The sequence below is a fragment of the Astatotilapia calliptera genome, chromosome 2, assembly GCF_900246225.1.
Source record: "Astatotilapia calliptera chromosome 2, fAstCal1.2, whole genome shotgun sequence".
Lineage (NCBI taxonomy): Eukaryota > Metazoa > Chordata > Actinopteri > Cichliformes > Cichlidae > Astatotilapia > Astatotilapia calliptera.
Window position 1 is genome coordinate 31,065,945 of NC_039303.1, and position 16,992 is coordinate 31,082,936.

The 16,992-nt window shown below is 40.5% G+C and overlaps 1 protein-coding gene across 4 annotated transcripts; it reads left to right on the forward strand.

Annotated features, from left to right (window-relative positions):
- Nucleotides 1–398: 398 nt before the first annotated feature.
- stx3b (syntaxin 3b) lies at nt 399–16,586 on the forward strand. 4 transcript variants are annotated; one of them, XM_026142669.1, is made up of 12 exons: nt 399–811; nt 7,845–7,919; nt 8,054–8,153; nt 8,272–8,346; nt 8,489–8,559; nt 9,116–9,224; nt 9,320–9,393; nt 10,010–10,144; nt 10,921–11,031; nt 11,323–11,433; nt 13,070–13,189; nt 13,494–13,560. In XM_026142669.1, the coding sequence occupies exons 1-11, from the start codon at nt 782–784 to the stop codon at nt 13,154–13,156; spliced, it is 978 nt and encodes a 325-aa protein (XP_025998454.1). In that variant the 5' UTR covers nt 399–781; the 3' UTR covers nt 13,157–13,189; nt 13,494–13,560. The 4 variants fall into 4 exon arrangements, with proteins under 4 accessions (XP_025998454.1, XP_025998447.1, XP_025998434.1 ...); XM_026142662.1 differs by lacking the exons at nt 10,921–11,031; nt 13,070–13,189; nt 13,494–13,560 and adding exons at nt 15,776–15,869; nt 15,978–16,586; XM_026142649.1 differs by lacking the exon at nt 11,323–11,433.
- Nucleotides 16,587–16,992: the final 406 nt, after the last annotated feature.

Genomic DNA, 16,992 nt, shown 5'->3' on the forward strand with positions numbered 1-16,992 from the left:
AATATCACAGAAAGCCCCAAAGTATAGTGGAAATTGGTATGTTAGAGTTGTTGCCTTAGTATGTTTCTGGGCATACTAACATACTATGACTTCCGTTATTACCTTCATACCTTTATACTGGTTCAACCAGGCAACTTGATATTTAACAGCATGTTGTTTAGCTGTTGTGAGACTCTGCGGATGTTTATCTTCTGTGACTCCATATCTTTCTCTAAATTCCCTCATAAGACAAAAATAATCACATTTGATTCCTTATTATATATTTTTAAAAGAGTTTCCAACAAATCCGCAGGTTAGTTAGATTATTATTCCTACAATACCTGAATGCATCACGAGTGCAGGTGGCTCAGGGCGTGGCTTCATCACCGCGATCGGGGGACTTGTCTGCGCATGCGTTAGCCATAAAAGTGCGTTTTAGAATGATTACTGGTAGCCAGCGGAGAAACAGATTATACGGCTCCACACAACTGTTGTTTTAATCCCCTGAGCGAGGAGATTTAGCAAGAAAAAAACACTGGCTTCAAACCCAGCAGCCATATTGTATGGAAAAGCGACGGAAAGACTCCTGTTTTCAGAAAAAAGTCGTTTTCTCAGGACATCTGTCAAGACTTTTGGGGAGTTTAATTTTCTGCCTCACTGGCGGTGGGTCTGTGTTGCACAGCTAGCTTGGCAGCTGGCTGAGAACTTGAGAGATTGGGACTAGTTTTTTTTTTTTAAACCCTTTTTGCACAATATTGTGTTTATTTCTTTATTTTAATACTGTGAAGCTAACCGCCTAAAAATGAAGGACCGATTGGAGCAGCTTAAAGCGGTAGGTAGTGTTTAGGAAACGTTGAGTTTTCTGAAAGTGTCTCCTTTTACTCATCAATATTGACTCTGTACACTCCGAAAAAGAAAAACGACCATTTTAAGATGTTTGAGGTTAGGATTTGTAAAATGAAAATTTTACACTCTTTGATTTAAACCTTTACCATAAATATATAGCATATATAAACAAACAAAACAAACAACAATAGTGAGATATATGATGATGTAACTCATGTGATGGCTGTAGTGACATTACAGCTTGGATAATGATTGGGAATGGAAGTGCTGGATGAAAGACGTGTTTTGTGCATTCACTTCTGAGTATAAGGTTTGAAGTAGAGGTTAATTCTTATTAACTGAACTGCAGCTCAACAGGTCATATTTACCCAAGTAATTCCAGTGAAATTGAGCTTAATTTATATATCCCGGTGTATCGTGGCTAAAAATAACTTAGGTGAGTCACTCTGTTTTCATTGGTATTGATTAACTGTTGCTCGATAAAAGGGAGGACTTTATTATAGCTCTTGAAGAATGAAGGATCTGGTCCCAGCACCTTGATAATTTGTTTAACTATTTATTTAGAAATTAAGATAATCAGACATTTGACCTATACTCAATTACATGACAGCAACTGAGTGCATTTAGCCGTGTTGGCAGGTGGTGGTCAAGAATGGAGAAGAGGGGTGACTTTTTTTTTTAAGGGACTTTGAGTGTGGTGTAGTTGTTGGTGTCAGATGAGATGGTCTGAGTATTTCAGAAATGATCTACTGGGATTTTTTCCCCCCAACACCACCTCTAGGGTTTGCAGACAATGGTCTGAAAAAGAGAATGTATCCAGTAAGCGGCTGTTCTCTGGGCGAAAATCCCTTGTTGGTGTCAGAGGTCAGAGGAGAATGGCCAGACTGATTTTAGCTGATGGAAAGGCAGCAGTAACTCAAATGACCACTTATTACAGATGGGCTAAAGCAGCAGAAGACCACACCGGATGTAAATGGTAATGGTAAATGGACTCCTATATAGTGCTTTATACAACATGCAACTTTTCTTTTTTCCTATGCTTATAAGTGCTTTCTAACTGCACACATACTCAACACTCATACTCCAATGGATGCCCTGGAGAGCAACTTGTGGTTAGTATCTTGCTCAATGATATTCGGCATGCAGACTGGGGGAGCCAAGGATCAAACCACCAACCTTCCGATCAGCAGATGACCTGCTCTGCCTCCTGAGCTACAGCCACCCTGGATGTCAATCGTGTCAGCTAAGAATAGAAAACTGAGGTTATAGTTCACACAGGCTCACCAAAATTGGACAATAGAGGACTGGAAAACGTTTCATTATCTGAACAGTCTTGATTTCTGCTGCAACATTCAGGTAGTTGGGTCAGAAATTGCCGTTAACAACATGAAAGCATGGATCTTCCTGCATGTCTCAACAGTTAAGGTTGCTGGTAGTGGTTTAGTGGTGTGGGGGGTGTTGTCTTTACACACTTTGAGTTCCTTAATATCAACGGAGCGTTGTTTACCTGAGTATTGTGTTGACCGTGTCAACTAGATCTTACTTCAGTAGAGTACCTTTGGGATGCGGTGAAACGAGAGATTCACATCATGGACATGCTGCCAACAAATGTGCAGCAACATTGTGATACAATCCTGTCAGGATGGACTGAAAAGAAGGTTTCTGGCATGCCATGAAAAATCAAGGCAGTTCTGAAGGAATGGGGTTCTAGCAAAGTGGCCAGTGGGTCTATATCAATAATGGTGCAGTACAGCGCGAATCTCCCACATTTTCATATCACTGGCCTCTTCTTTTCTGAATTGGGTTATGCTGCTGCTGTTGTACAGTAACTCATGATGGCGTGTGTTGAGGGATGTTGTGTTGCTATAGCTACCTAAAACTGCTGGTCAAATATTTGCTGTGTTTTAAAATTGTTTGAGCAGTGGTATTCCTCACTTGCCCCCACTCCCAGATATCTTTATCACAACACAGTTGGCTTTACATTAAAGGAAGTACAGATGTAAGCAGAACTAGGTCAGACATGTGTTTATAAGCAGGCCGTGTGACATTTTTAATTTTTCTCCAGTAATACTTGCGTCTTTTCCGACTACCTCGACCTGCCTTTACTCCTGTGTTTCTTTATCTTCCCACCTTATCCCCCTGTCTTCATTTCCCTCCTTGAGTTTCCTTTCTAATGTTTAACTTGCCGACAGTAATCTAGGCTGTGTGTGTGTATGCGTTCATGTCAATGTTTGCTTACGCCACTGGCATCATTATCACATCACCTGACGTACTGAAGACCTTGGCACTTTTATAAACCGTATGAAGTGTAGAATCGTAATTTGCTGAAGTTATTGTACTGTTACATGTGGCAGCTTATTGGCCAAGCTCCACTTTACGCTTGTTTTATTTGACTATTTTTAGAGAAATACTGAGAGGAGAAGTTGGTAACCTCACTTGTGAGCTAGACTAACATGACTGTTACTTTCTGTTGTTCTGCCTTTCTGTTCCCTCATAGTATTTTCAAATGCACTTTCATTTAAGCTCATCTGGTTTTCAGTTCTGTGTCTTCAGTGACGAGCTGGGGTTCTGGTGCTGCTCTGCTTCCTAGCCTGACCGGCACAAATCGTAAATGGAGTGCAGTTACGTAGCACTTTATTAGTCTTATCAGTCACTGAAAGCACTTTACACCCAGTGGTAAAAATGTAACAGCGTAAACATGCCGTCTTCATTGCCATATGGAGTTTTTAAATCCCTTGTCAGATGCTTTGCATCAACACAACTGCTGATGGACTAAATAGGCTTCTGTCACCACGCTGCTGTAAATCTGACCCCAGGTCCCTGTGCTACTGCTTTTAAAGGTAGCAGCTCATTTTTAAACCATCCCACAGAAAATGCTGTTGCTCAGACAGCAGTAACTAACATTTCTTGTTATTATGGATTTTATCTGATTATTTTCTGCATTATTTATCGACAAATTGTCCAAAAACTGAACTTCATATTAGCCTGAAGAAACAACAAATCCTTACAAATGACTTTCCAAAGTGGTTTTCTTCTTTTTGCTTGGCTGTTAACTTTTTATTGATCATCAAAACCTCTGCTGTTTTTATATTTGTTTCTTTTTTCTGGTTGGTCGATCTTGTCCTGTAGCTCTACTGGTGCCCACATAGTTTCAACTCCACTATCACTATTCTGTGCTGCGTGTTTGATGTTTTCTAATCGTGATGTCCACTTGACCTAATTTTACCCACTGTGCAGCCATCAAAATCTTAAATGCAATCTTCTGCATGAGATTATAGCTGTCATGCTTTTTGTTTTTGTTATTCTATTTTTTATTTCTAAGCGAGCAAATCTAATTCACCAACAGTCGGGCTGGATTTTGGCTCGCAGCACCATTTAAAGCTCGTGTTAGATATTGTTACATAAACCTTGTTCACCTGTCTAAACATGCCTCCCAAATATTTGACATCTCGCAAACCAATCATGAAGAGTTGACCATCTCCCAAACTTTAAGCTGAAATGGTTCGTAGTAGTTTGATCCAAGAATTTCTTTGTGTCTTCTGAAGTGAAGTAAAGTGTTAAGATGAGCAAGTGAGTTTATTGAGTAATGCTGTTAAAGTTTTCTTGATGACTTGGATAAGGTCACTGCCTCTGACTGTTCCTGTCATTATCACGATGTTTTTACAAGCTGTGTGTGTGTGTGTGCGTGTCTTTGTGGTCTTTGGTTGTTTGGTTTGGTGCACACATCACTCCCTTTCCTCTTGTTTTTGCTGAATGAGAGACACTGGAAGGAAGTGAGTGCTTGGTCTTATCTCACAAGAGCAGAAATGCAGTGTGAGAGTGTGCGTGAGCCTGAGTGGTGCGTTTGATGAATAACTCTCTGAGAGATTCAAAAGCAAGCACTATGTCCTGGAAACTCTCGGTTCAACTACTGCTGTAGGTACGCCAGCCTGAAGCAAATGGTCTCGGCTACATTTGCAATTCAAATTTTCGATGAAGGCTGGAAGGTTAAAGGCCAAGTCTAAAAGTCAGCATTCGTGCAGTTGCAGTAAATGTTACTGCCTAGAAGGGTTAATGATTACTTTCAATACTGATGAATCTGCTGATTATTCTCTCAGTTAATCATTTTTGTCTGTAAAATGTCAGGAAATGTTGAAACTGTCCAGAAACTGAGGACCGCAAAAGAAAATGCTTACTGTTTGAATATGACAGTGAAAAGAAGCACAACAGGTGCACAGGACAGGTGCAGTGTGAATGAACCGTAATATTTATTGAGCTTACTATTGTAAATACTGTGTGTGAGTCAGCTAATATGAGATCAGAGGCATTAAACCGATGACGTCTTAACATTTTCCAAGCCTCGACTTTGACCTGGGTGCACACCTGAAGAGCCAAAGGTTTCACAAATTTATTAAAATACAAATTCCGAAATGATAATATATAAGACTGTTATTTGTGAAATGGGCCTCTCCATAACATACAACACCCAAACCTCAGATAATATACAGCAAATACATCTTTAATTTCCAACATACATTATTATACTAACCTAAATCAGTGCTTTGAAGCTTATTCCAAATTTGTGGACCTCTGCAGGTCACACAGAGTCACCTGTTACAAAGCACAAACTCTGGACAAATGCCTGGAACAGCTCATCGGGTGTCTGATCAGAATATATTTAACTTAAAAGCAGAAGTAATTAGAAGGGAGGAAGCAAATAGGGCTGCTTTTTCTTTTCTCGCTTTATCAAACGCAGTCACGGCGTGGCCGTGATGTCCGTTCACTCTGCCTCAGTTTTGTTAAAGTCAGCTTAGAGTGAAAATTGGGTTGACGTCTTGGAGCCTGCCTCTGGTCCTAGATGTTAAATATTCACTGCCAGTGCTTGGTGCGTGCGTAGCAAACCATCAGTGCTGACTTGTGTTTACTGCCCGTCACTTGTGACACGTATAGTCAGCAGCGTGAAGCATTCTGATGAAATGCTGGATGTAAACTGATTAGGGTCAGGCTGAGCTGCTAACCAGGAAGCAATTTCATTAGTATAGCTTTGCATGAAGACTCACGGTCTAAACTGTGTTCGGTGGCTTTTCCAACCCAAACAGAAAAACTTCAGAAAAAAGAAATTAAACAGAAAATCTCTCTAAAATAAATGTGTAAAGTTGTAACTTAAATTAAGCTAATTGTTTTGTTTTGACTCTACTTTGTTTAAAGAAAGCACAGCTGCTTATTTTATTTTTATAAATTCAATATATCGTCTAGCAGTGTGATTTGAATACACTTCCTTTAATGTTGTTTGAGGTTTCGTATTTACCCTACAGATAGAGATATCCTTCTTCTCACCAGACTCCAGCCAGTTTGTTTAGCTTGACGTTGAGATGGGAAATACTTCCCCTAGCAGCACCTCTAAAGCTCACAACTAACCACATTATAATCCATGCGAGGACCAAAGTGTTGAAGTTTCAGGGTGTGGTTTTTATAGGTGAATACCAGACTTAACTTCTGGCTGGGAACAGGAACTTCCTGGAGCCTCCACTGCTGACCTAATTTTTTTTTTTTTTTTTAAGTTTGCACCGGTGTTAAAGGTTTAATTTAAATGCTGTTATTGTAAGGTTTTAGAGATACAAAAAATAACAAGTGCAGAGTTTAATGGACTCGGACGTAGCTTTGAATTATTTAAACAGAGGTTTGGAGCCCCCAGGGGGATGCTGGATCAGTAGTTAAGACAGTGGATGGAAGATTGGTTTTGAACCATGGCTGGTTTGTTATGTCATTATTTATTTATGTATTCTTTTTATCTATCTAATTGCAAATATCATGGCAAACATACTTTATTGCTTAAGTAATATGTAATACATGAGAAAAGTCTTAGATGGGTTAGAGCTACAGGATGATCCAACTGTTATAAAATAGCTCAGTTGCATGGATGACCTCCACATGCCTGTTTGCACTCCAGACAACTACTGGGCATCCTCTGGATGTGATCCTCCCAGATCTGGATTGGGAAATCTGCAAGCTAGTCTGTGGTGCTGTTTGACAGTGTTGGAGGCACCGATATCGAGGTTATTTTTCTGCAAGACCCAGCAGTTCATTTTTGTCCTCTGTCGTTGACATGAGTCTGAGACCTCTATGTCAAGCACAATTTATGGAGTCTAGGGGAAATCCGGGCTTTCCATTGATGTTACATGTGTGGCGGCTGGGTTAACAGAGCACATGGACTTTCTTTTCAAAATGACAGAAACTGCAGCTTCCACATTTTATGGCTTTGAGGGAGGTTAAATTATACTTTTTTGCTAATATTAAGATTCTGGTGTTTGAGCTTAAATTGTTTGTTCAAGTTGAGAGTCTTAACTTTGATTTGGTGGGATTTCAGAAATGTACAGTATTTTTACCCCTTGTAAAACAAAACTTTTAGTGTACCTTGTAGTGGACTGCAGGACTTACTACCTCACATTTTCAACCAATGTCACTACTTCAGGACACATGCTTCACATGCACACACAAGCTAAGAGATTTATTTTGTCTTTTATCCTGTTGATTTATGTAACTAATAATAATGTGCTGAAAATGCACTAAACTACCTCTCCATACTGAAATTAGGTCAAAATTGTTTTTTTGCATGAAACATGAAAGCAGGACAATGCTGCCCACAATCACCAAACAGGAAGTCCTCTGATTAAAGTTGTATAAACTCAGTTTCAGCCCTTTTGTCTTCTTGCAGGTTGTTGTAAGGCATTTTGAATAGTTAACATTTTACTGATGTCCTAAACAAATGGCTGGTTTTGGATTTAAAAATTAATTTTAGGGGGTTTTGCATGGACCTTTAATGGTTTTCTTTCTGGCGATGCCCCAAAATATGGATTAAATCATTAATACCATAATTGTGCAGCAACTAGTCGGCTCTTAACCTAAAGACAACAGGTTGACAAGGAAAAATTTTGGATGGGCTTGTTCTACATGAAGAATGAAAAGCTATTGAGAAACATAGGGCCTGCGGGCCTACCACCTCACGCTCTTAGTCCTGCTCTTTCTGTTTATTCTTATAGGTGTGTGATCAAGATGATGATGATGTGGAGATTGCTGTGGACAACGCAGGCTTCATGGATGAGTTCTTTTCTGAGGTAAGTGCTGCTATGGGTGTATGTATGCACTGAGTGTGATTGTTTTGCTTCACTTGCATTCACAAGGACCTGCGTGTTCTAAGATGGTGTGATTTGCATGTGTTTGCCATTTGCGGTGTGTCCTTGTGTTACAGATCGAGGTAATCAGAAACAACATTGAGAAAATCGATGAGAATGTGACAGAAGTGAAAAAGCTTTACTCTGTCATCTTGTCTGCTCCCACATCAGATCAGAGTAAGAAATCACCACCAGCTCTGACATTTACTTCATTTTTTTGCGTTACAAAATAACACAACATTGATCAGGAAAGGCATCAGCACTGAAAATCTGCACTATGCTGTATCCTGCACAGAAACACAGGAGGACTTGGAGGCGATCACCAATGACATAAAGAAGTTGGCCAACGGTGCGAGGAACAAACTCAAGAGTGAGTCCCGCTCCCATTTCTACATACAGCCTGTCATTATGAATAACTTGTATGTCTATTGGATTAGTAAACAAGTGAATAGTGGTGTTATATTTAATCAGTTCAAGGTTGTTTAAGTGAAGTAACTCTGCCTTCTTCCCAGCCATTGAGAGGAATCTGGAGTCAGAAGAGCAGGAGAGGGTGTCGGCTGACACGCGGATACGTAAATCACAGGTAAATCATCTCCTTCAGACGATTCAAGTAACCTTCTGAGAAAGCGCTTTTCTTGCAAACTTCCCCCTCATGCTGGGCTTTGTATGTGAGGTTGATTTTTTTCTGATGGTCTTATTTGTTGTATTTTAGGTAAAAGTAGGTTAAGAGAGAATTAAGAGAAGAGGGTGCTTGTTAATACTTCTGCTTTAAGACTTTAATAAATGTTTAGCATTTCTAAAATATTCCATTTCAATCAATCAACAAGAGTTGCTTCAAGGTGCTTCATATAGTAAGGTAAAGACCCTACAACAGTACAGAGAAAACACAGAAAACTCCAACAATAAAATGAAACCCTATGAGCAAGTGCTTTGGCGATTGTGGGAAGGAAAAACTTCCTTTTAACAGGAAGAAACCTCCAGCAGAACGAGGTTTGGGGCGGGGCAGCCATCTGCCGCAACTGATCAGGCGTGAAGGGAGGAAGACGGGACAAATACACGTCTTTGTCTTCAGGTTTCTGCTTTCATCATTTAAAAGTGTTACTTATAAGCTCTTCCATTGTTATTCTGTTACCTCCCAGCATGCAGTGCTGTCTAGGAAGTTTGTGGAGGTGATGACAAAGTATAATGAAGCTCAGGTGGATTTCCGGGAGAGGAGTAAAGGACGTATTCAGAGACAGCTCGAGATCAGTGAGTCACAACGACGCCAACAAAGACATTTGACGGTTCCATTGTCGCCTTTGTCATTAATCCCGCTCCTTTTCCTTTTTCCTATTCCTCTCCAGCTGGAAAAGCAACTACGGATGAAGAACTAGAGGAGATGTTGGAGGGTGGTAATGCTTCTGTGTTCACTGCAGGGGTAAGAGTGTGCGTTTGTGCACGTATATGCATTTTCCTTAACGTACCTTAACGTTAACTCCACCATGATGTGGTTGAACTGTGAAAGCCGAGTTGTCAGTTTCTCAGTAAAACTTAAACTGCTTGTGTCAGCTAATTATTGGCGCTTAGGAGTCGACCTGACTCGCACTCAGTCTGCTCATGACACACTGAGATAAGGAGCATTGTGTTGTGTTGCTTTGGCTACACGCAGCAGCTGGAAAAACTTGAAAATGTAGCCAAGATTCTCTGAGCTCACGTTGATAAAAAATACACAAGTAGGGAGGAATTTCTTGCACAAGGACGCACAGCTTGACTTGATATTTTCAGATACGGTGTCTCACATTCCTGTAACAAACAGGCTAGACTTTGACCTCACTTAACTGTTAAGGAATCCAACTGCTGGGCAGGACGGGACTGTTGTGTAGTGGTGTCCTTGAATAGATTTTAGATTTTTAGGCTGTATCACAACAACTGTTTTCTAGCTTGGTGCCGTTTTAAGTGAATACACATTGATTTGAATCAATGCCAAATATTCATTTAGCCACCTGTGTTTAAACTGATGCTGTTCGGTAATGTTAAGCCTCTCCTTTGCGCAGATTATAGACTCGGGGATCTCCAAACAAGCCCTGAATGAGATTGAAGCCAGACACAAAGACATCGTCCGTCTGGAGAGTAGTATTAAGGAGCTGCACGATATGTTTGTAGACATCGCCATGCTGGTCGAGAGCCAGGTACGGTCCTCTGCATCCACCTGCCTGTCATTTGATTCTAGTTATTTGCTTGTTCATTCATTGAATTCATCCTTAAATCCTCTCCATGGCTTTGTGTTCAGCCCTCATTGTATCCAACTCTTTGCACATCATTACTCTGTTTACTCTTTTCCAGCTGTATGTCTTTCCTTTACTCTTTGCGCTCTTCTGCCACTGTCACCTCCATCCCATCGCTCAGCGTTAACGGTACCAATACAAATAATAATAGAATAAATCATCAAGGTCAACAAACGTCTAACTAGCTGGTACAGGGACATTACTGTTAGCCTCTTAACTAAATATAACCACATATTTCTTGTTGCTTGCAAAATGCTGTCTGAGGAAAAGGCTTTGTAAGGTAAGGGTTGTTGTTATGCACATGTTTCATGTTGTGCTGTGAGATTGTTTTGGATATTTTTTTTTTTCCTGCCAGTTTTAATTCCAGTTTTACGTTTGAAAGTTTGAATTACAGAAGAGAACTAGAAGGGTGCTTGCAGAGCTAATTCTCCACCAAGGCTGATGTCCTGGATCTCTCTTTATAGATCTCTATATGAGGCTATAAAAAGTGATTCAAGTTAAAATTAAATGTCAGAATTCAAAACAAACCCCTGAGATCCTCAGTGCAGGTGTTGGCAATCTAACTGTTCAGTGAACATGTAATACCCCTCTAACCGGATTTATTCCTCTGTATTTAACCCAATCTGCTTCTCATTTCTGCTTAAGTGTCAGTACCTTACAGAATGTTGCATGTTTTTCAGGGTGACATGGTAGAAAACATAGAGCAGAATATATCCAAGTCAGTGGACCACATAGTAGCAGCAAAGGAGCAGACCAAAAAAGCTGTAAGGTATCAGACCAAAGCACGCAAGGTAATGTCTTTCTTTTTTCTTTCTTTCCAGTCATAGCACCAAGCCGCTTTTGTCTTTTTTTTCCTGCTTATCTTCTGTACACTGTTGCACTCCTCACTGTTTGCCACACTTAAACCACATAGTGTGCCTACATATCCTCCCTTCACCATGTCTCTCTCACCCTCCCTCACCCAGTACTCGCACACGTTGCCATTCGCAACAACTGTTGCATTGCTGGTGCTTGTCTTTTTCTCTCTCTTTCTGTTTAATTTCACTGCTACCTTTCTTTACCTCTGATGCCGTTTACATCAGGGTGGAATGATTGACAGGATCGAGAGCAACATGGACCAGTCGGTGGGCTTTGTGGAGCGCGCTGTTGCAGACACTAAAAAAGCTGCAAAGTTTCAGCAAGAGGCTCGCCGTGTGAGTGATAATCATCGAAAACAATGGTCAGGTTTCCCAAAAGCACTGGAATTATTTATTTAATAACTTTGCATTTACAAATCTAGTTAGTTCTGAACAAGCAGGACAAAGATTAAAAATTACAATTAAACAGAATAACTTTGACACCATGGGACAAAAAAAACTGCGTTCTCCAGCCTGACTGATTGTGAATTAGAATATGTTCGGCATATGGAAATGTAGTCTGCTTTCTTCTCTCTCATGTTGAGTAGAACTGCACCGTCATGCAGGTGTAATGCAGGTTGTACAGGGTAGTAAACCCTGTAAAAAGTCCTTCAGGCTAAACAAAAAAAATATTGTCAAGAAAGAATTATCTTAACTTTTGAAGTCTAAGTCATCATCAGTGAAAAGTGCTAACTCTGTTCACAAAATAATCGACTTTTGGCTTTTGAAAATTGTTCTCTTAAAAGCTAAGGTAAGTCTCAGAGGTACTTTGACCTCTGAGACTTGATTTCAAACAGAAGCTTGACCTTCAACATTTACATGTTAGTGACTCATTAAATGCAGTTATTGGGTTTTTTTCTGAATTTCGTGCCAGAGGTAATCACAGTCCACAATAAGCTGTTCAAGCAATAATGAAACCAAAACAAAGTAAAGATGTCTCCCAGTCTCTACTGGTTAACCTTCCTTTTCATGTTTAGACTTTCAGTTTACCCTGTTCAGCCTGGCAGGTGCCCTTAAAAGATCTGTAACATTAACTCCCCTAATTTAGATTTATACACACTGATAGCATTAACTAGTGTGGAGATGATACAGCTCTGTTAACTACCATTGGATTGCATACCATCAGTGTGTGGGATGGTTAAAAACAAACAACCTGTCATAAGCTCTTGTGCGGTGTCATTTCCTGTCCTCAGAAGGATCCAGATCCTAGAGAGGCCTGCACACAGTCCTCAACCCGACAATCGTCAAGCAGGAGTCCTGAAGGCAACTCCTGCTCATGGTTGTTTTTTATTTTCAGGTTGGGAATAGTTGGAATTCCTCTTCCACTAGAGGATGCTTTTGGGAAACCTGTTTGAAGACCATTCCCACCTCCCCCTGTGGTGACTTGTGCTCTCCGATCCCCTCTACCTGCTCCGTTACCAACCTGTGGCCTGTGGAACCCTGTGCTTTAAACACCACTGTGACCTGCCCAGCAACACGTAGCAGAATAAAAAGCATCCTCCCTCCCTCCCTCCCACCAACACACACACACACACACACACACACACACAGAGCTTCTTTTCTTTCTGTCCTTTCTCTTCAGCTTCATCCTCACTGTGTTGATGTGCAGTTTACACATGAAGGCTGTAACCACAACCGCTGCTGTGTTGTAGGGTTGGAGATGTTGTGTGCTTGCTTCTGGCTGTTACAGATTATGTGTGTGTGTGTGTGTGTGTGCAAAGGCAAACTGTTGTATTTTCAGGACAACAACAATCAACCCTGACCCTGTTTCAGTCTTGTGCAATACTAATGTGCAGAGTTTTTGTGGTAAATAAGCCTCAAGAGTAATCGATGTTATCTGATACATCTGCTGTTGTCAAGTAAAGACCTGCTGTCCTGCTGTTTTTACACTGACATTGGATCTGATAATTTATGTCCTAATTGTCCCCAACAGAAACTGGTGATAATAATTGTGATTGTGGTGATCTTGGTGATCATAGTGGCTCTGGCAATCGGATTGTCAGTGGGATTAAAGAAATGATGATGAATTATTTGAGTAAGAGAAGCGCTAAGGGTGAGTAATTGAGCAAATACCTGCTGTATAATGGGTGTGTGTCTGTTAGGCATGCTTCGGGAAGGAGTTTGCACTTCCTTTGAGGCTCAGTGTGTGTTTTCTTACTATCCAGAGGGCTTACTCGAGGTGTGTGTGCTTGTTTGAAGTACTTTGGGTGTGTTGTTGTTCTCCTGTTCTGGGCCTCTTGCCTCTGGTTACTGTAGTGGCGAATTAGTTCCTGCTGGTGTTAAGTTTGTGGGTGCTTTTCAGTTGTAGGTATCCCATCATCAACGCTGTTTCTGTGTACGTTTCTCCCTCTCTGTAGAAGATCATCATTATTGCTGTGGTCTGTGCCGTGGTTCTTCTCATTATCCTCATCATCATCCTCACCCAGACACTATAGGGCTGATCGCTGCCATCATCTCATCATCTGTGTATTCAACATCCTCACCATTATTCATCAGCCTGCCTGCAGAAGGAAAAACTGATCCTGATCACTCCATATGGGTATAAGAATATTTAACCTGCAGATCTTTTCAATCGAATAAAACACACTGAAGGTCTCCCTCACTTTTGGACAATTGAGGATGCTCTCCTGTGAATGAGGAAACAAGACCAAAGCTGACATATGAGGTACATTGTCTATTGTACCTCTGTGAAGGCGAAAAGGGAATTGGGAAATAAAACATCACTTCAGTGTCACTAAACATTTCACTGTTCAACATTTGCTGCCAAAGAATCAGCTGGGAAGCGTTTGTCATCTGAAAGCTTTCAGAAGCACATAAACCCCCTGATTTATTTGAGCCTTGATATGATTTTATGATTGAAAATCTCCCCAGTGAACTTTCACTGCTGTGGGATTTCTTTTTGTTGTTGTTCTTGTTAGGGTTTGGGGAGTTCCAGCACTTTAACATTTCCAAATGCGTAGCTCAGATATGTGTAATTATCACTGGTTGTTAAAAAAACAAAAACAAATATGAAGGATTGCACTTATGGGAACACATTTCATGAACTTACAGGCGCGTGTGATGAACGCTCATTACTTGCTTACTTGTAGCAGCTGAAATTTGATCCTTTTCACAACCCAAACCAAAGCTTTTACATGTATAGACACAGTTACTCCTCCTGTTAAAGTGCTGTAGAAATATTTCAATGCCAAAGGGGTTTTAGAGAGTCTGGTAGTAACACTAGTGGTTTGTTTCCCGTAAGTGCCAGAATAGTCTTTTTGTATTTATTCTACTGTTCTAAGACATGTTGCTTATGACGTCACATACAAATGGGCACTCTGTAAAGTATCCGTGGCTAGTCTTGTCTTACTACTAGGAAATGCCTTAACAGGCATGTTTTAGGTTTTACTACTGAGTTGCCAGTTTTAGACACAGTCCTGCTGTACATCTGATGTTTGCGAAGGTGATAATGTTCAGTTTTTGTTTACACAGCCTTAGGATGTAATGGTTTGACATTTTTAACAGAGGCTGTATGTGTGCTGCTCTTTACTTCATAGGTGTGTCTAACATTTAGACTGCCCTCATTAGTGAATGTGGGGGGTGGGGACAATATTACAAACACCTCTTACTGTAACCAGTTCATCCGCACCACAAAGTACGTCCTCCAAAAAGCCCATCGAGTCTTAATGAACAATTTCAACTAAAATGAACATTATACCTCCTTTTTTTATTTAAAGAAGTCATTTTAATGTACATAGAAAACTTGTATTTTCAAAAAAAAGACGACAGGATTTTTGCAGGGCTGTGTATTAGATCACATTAGCTTTAGCAACATGTACCTCCCTGTTGGATTCAGTAATGGTTGTCCATCATCATTTCATTCATTTCATTTCAGACAATCTTTGGAACTGACAGTTTACCAAACCAAAGTGCACAGGTTGTCATCCAGTGGCTTTAACAGGGTAATTAAAGCACATGATTCCAGCCGTACATAAAATCAGTACCAACCAGTCATGAGGAGAAGCCCTGACATAAGGGAGTAGGCCGATTTCAGTAAAACAATGTTGTAATTTAAGCATGAATTAAATTTTAAACTGTGGTTTTGTATGAAGCATTTGAAAATGAGAATCCCGCAGCATCATCATCATTTAGGGGCACAATCCATTTTATTTGAGCCGTTGGCGCAGACTGGAACATAAGAGAAAATTGAAGCTTTTTTTTTTACCTGTGTAAATGTCAATGATTTTATCAGAAATTAAAGATTTTATGTGTTAAATTACCCAGTGTTTATTTGTCGTGTTTGACTTGCAGAAATGGAATTATGTAACTGAATTTTACATTCTGATGACTGCTTGTTGCAAAGTGGTGTGTGTGTTTTATTGGAGTGTAGTAGCTGCTGTCAGCATGTTAACCACAGTGTTGCAAAGTACAGCTTTTAAAGACTGGTGCACACGTGTCAAAAAAGGGGGTAAGTCGTTTCACCTTTCCTGTCTCTTTACACACACAGTTACACACAAACCTCTATAACCCTTTGTTCTGCTTTTGCTCAATTGTTTCCTCAAACCAGTGTCGATCAATGTTGATAATTGCGTCGGCTCGCAAAGTAAAGCCTGATTCCTCTCTTTATCGTCTGACTGTGTGTTTCTGATTGCGTCTCCAGAAAAAGATGATGATTACATTGTGCTGTGCCATCATTGGGATCGTTGGGTTCTCCTATCTCTACAGCTTCTTCTCATAAAAACCGTTTTACACAGGTAAAAGACAAAAAAAACACCTGCATCAGCCTTTCAGTGCTATTGTTTATGCGGACTCTCTGAATGCTTAAAGACTGCATTTCTTTTGTCTCTGTGTGGTGTTTGTAGGCACGAAGGATTTCTCCAAAAATTAGGAATATTCCCCTGATGCTCCTTCATACCCCCCCCCCCCCCCCTATTTATATACAATAAAGTATTTAAAAACAAAAAATCACATCCGTCCCATTCACTTTCTCTTTTATTATTAATTGAAATGTAAACAATTTTCTTGCTATATGAAGTGTTTGAAATGTATTGTGTGTCGATGTCTCAGCCTGACTGTTCACAGCCAGGTGACTTGACTCGTGATTTGTAATCATATACTCTACCGCCTCCTGGTGGTGCATCAAGGGAAAACCCCATATTTAGAGAAATTATCTTTTTCAGGATAAAATAAAACTTTGGAAGAACACATTTTAATCATTTTCTTTTCTTTATTTTTTTTAATATACATATTTAATTATTTTACTGTCTCGGCTCCAAAATGATCTGTTCCAAAGTGTCCAGTTTAGTGGTATTTTCTGGCCTGTTTGTCATAATTATGATTAAAAATGTGCGTGACTTTGTGTGTGAGATCTGTCTGATGGTGTTTTCCGTAACAGCGGCTGTCAGTCGCTCACTGGCTGTGTTGTCTCTGTAAAGCCTGTTATGTAATAAAATTTCTGTGCGTTACATCAAGTGCTGTGTGCGGCTCGCTTCTTGCATGAGGCTCAGCTGATCGCCTCTTTGCGTGGAGGGATCCCGATGACCCTGACTTGCATAGAATCGGCCGTGTGGAGCTATTTTCCTATGTCAAAGACGTAAATGCAGCAGCTGATATAAGCACGACTTTGCATCCGCGGATGAAGACCCTTCCTGACCTCGTTTCATCCCCATCTCGCTGTTCTTCCTAACCAGCTGCAAGCCCCGCCCAACCACACGATGCGGGGCAAGCAGTAGATGAGGGTGCGCTCGTTTTCCTGTTCTGTGTTTGCCGGATCCATGCTTTTATATTCTTCACGCCACATTCAGACACCAGCCAAATGTCGCAGAACAAACGGAGACTTTTCCAGTCTCAATGGTCAAGTTTTGGTAACTGCGTGTA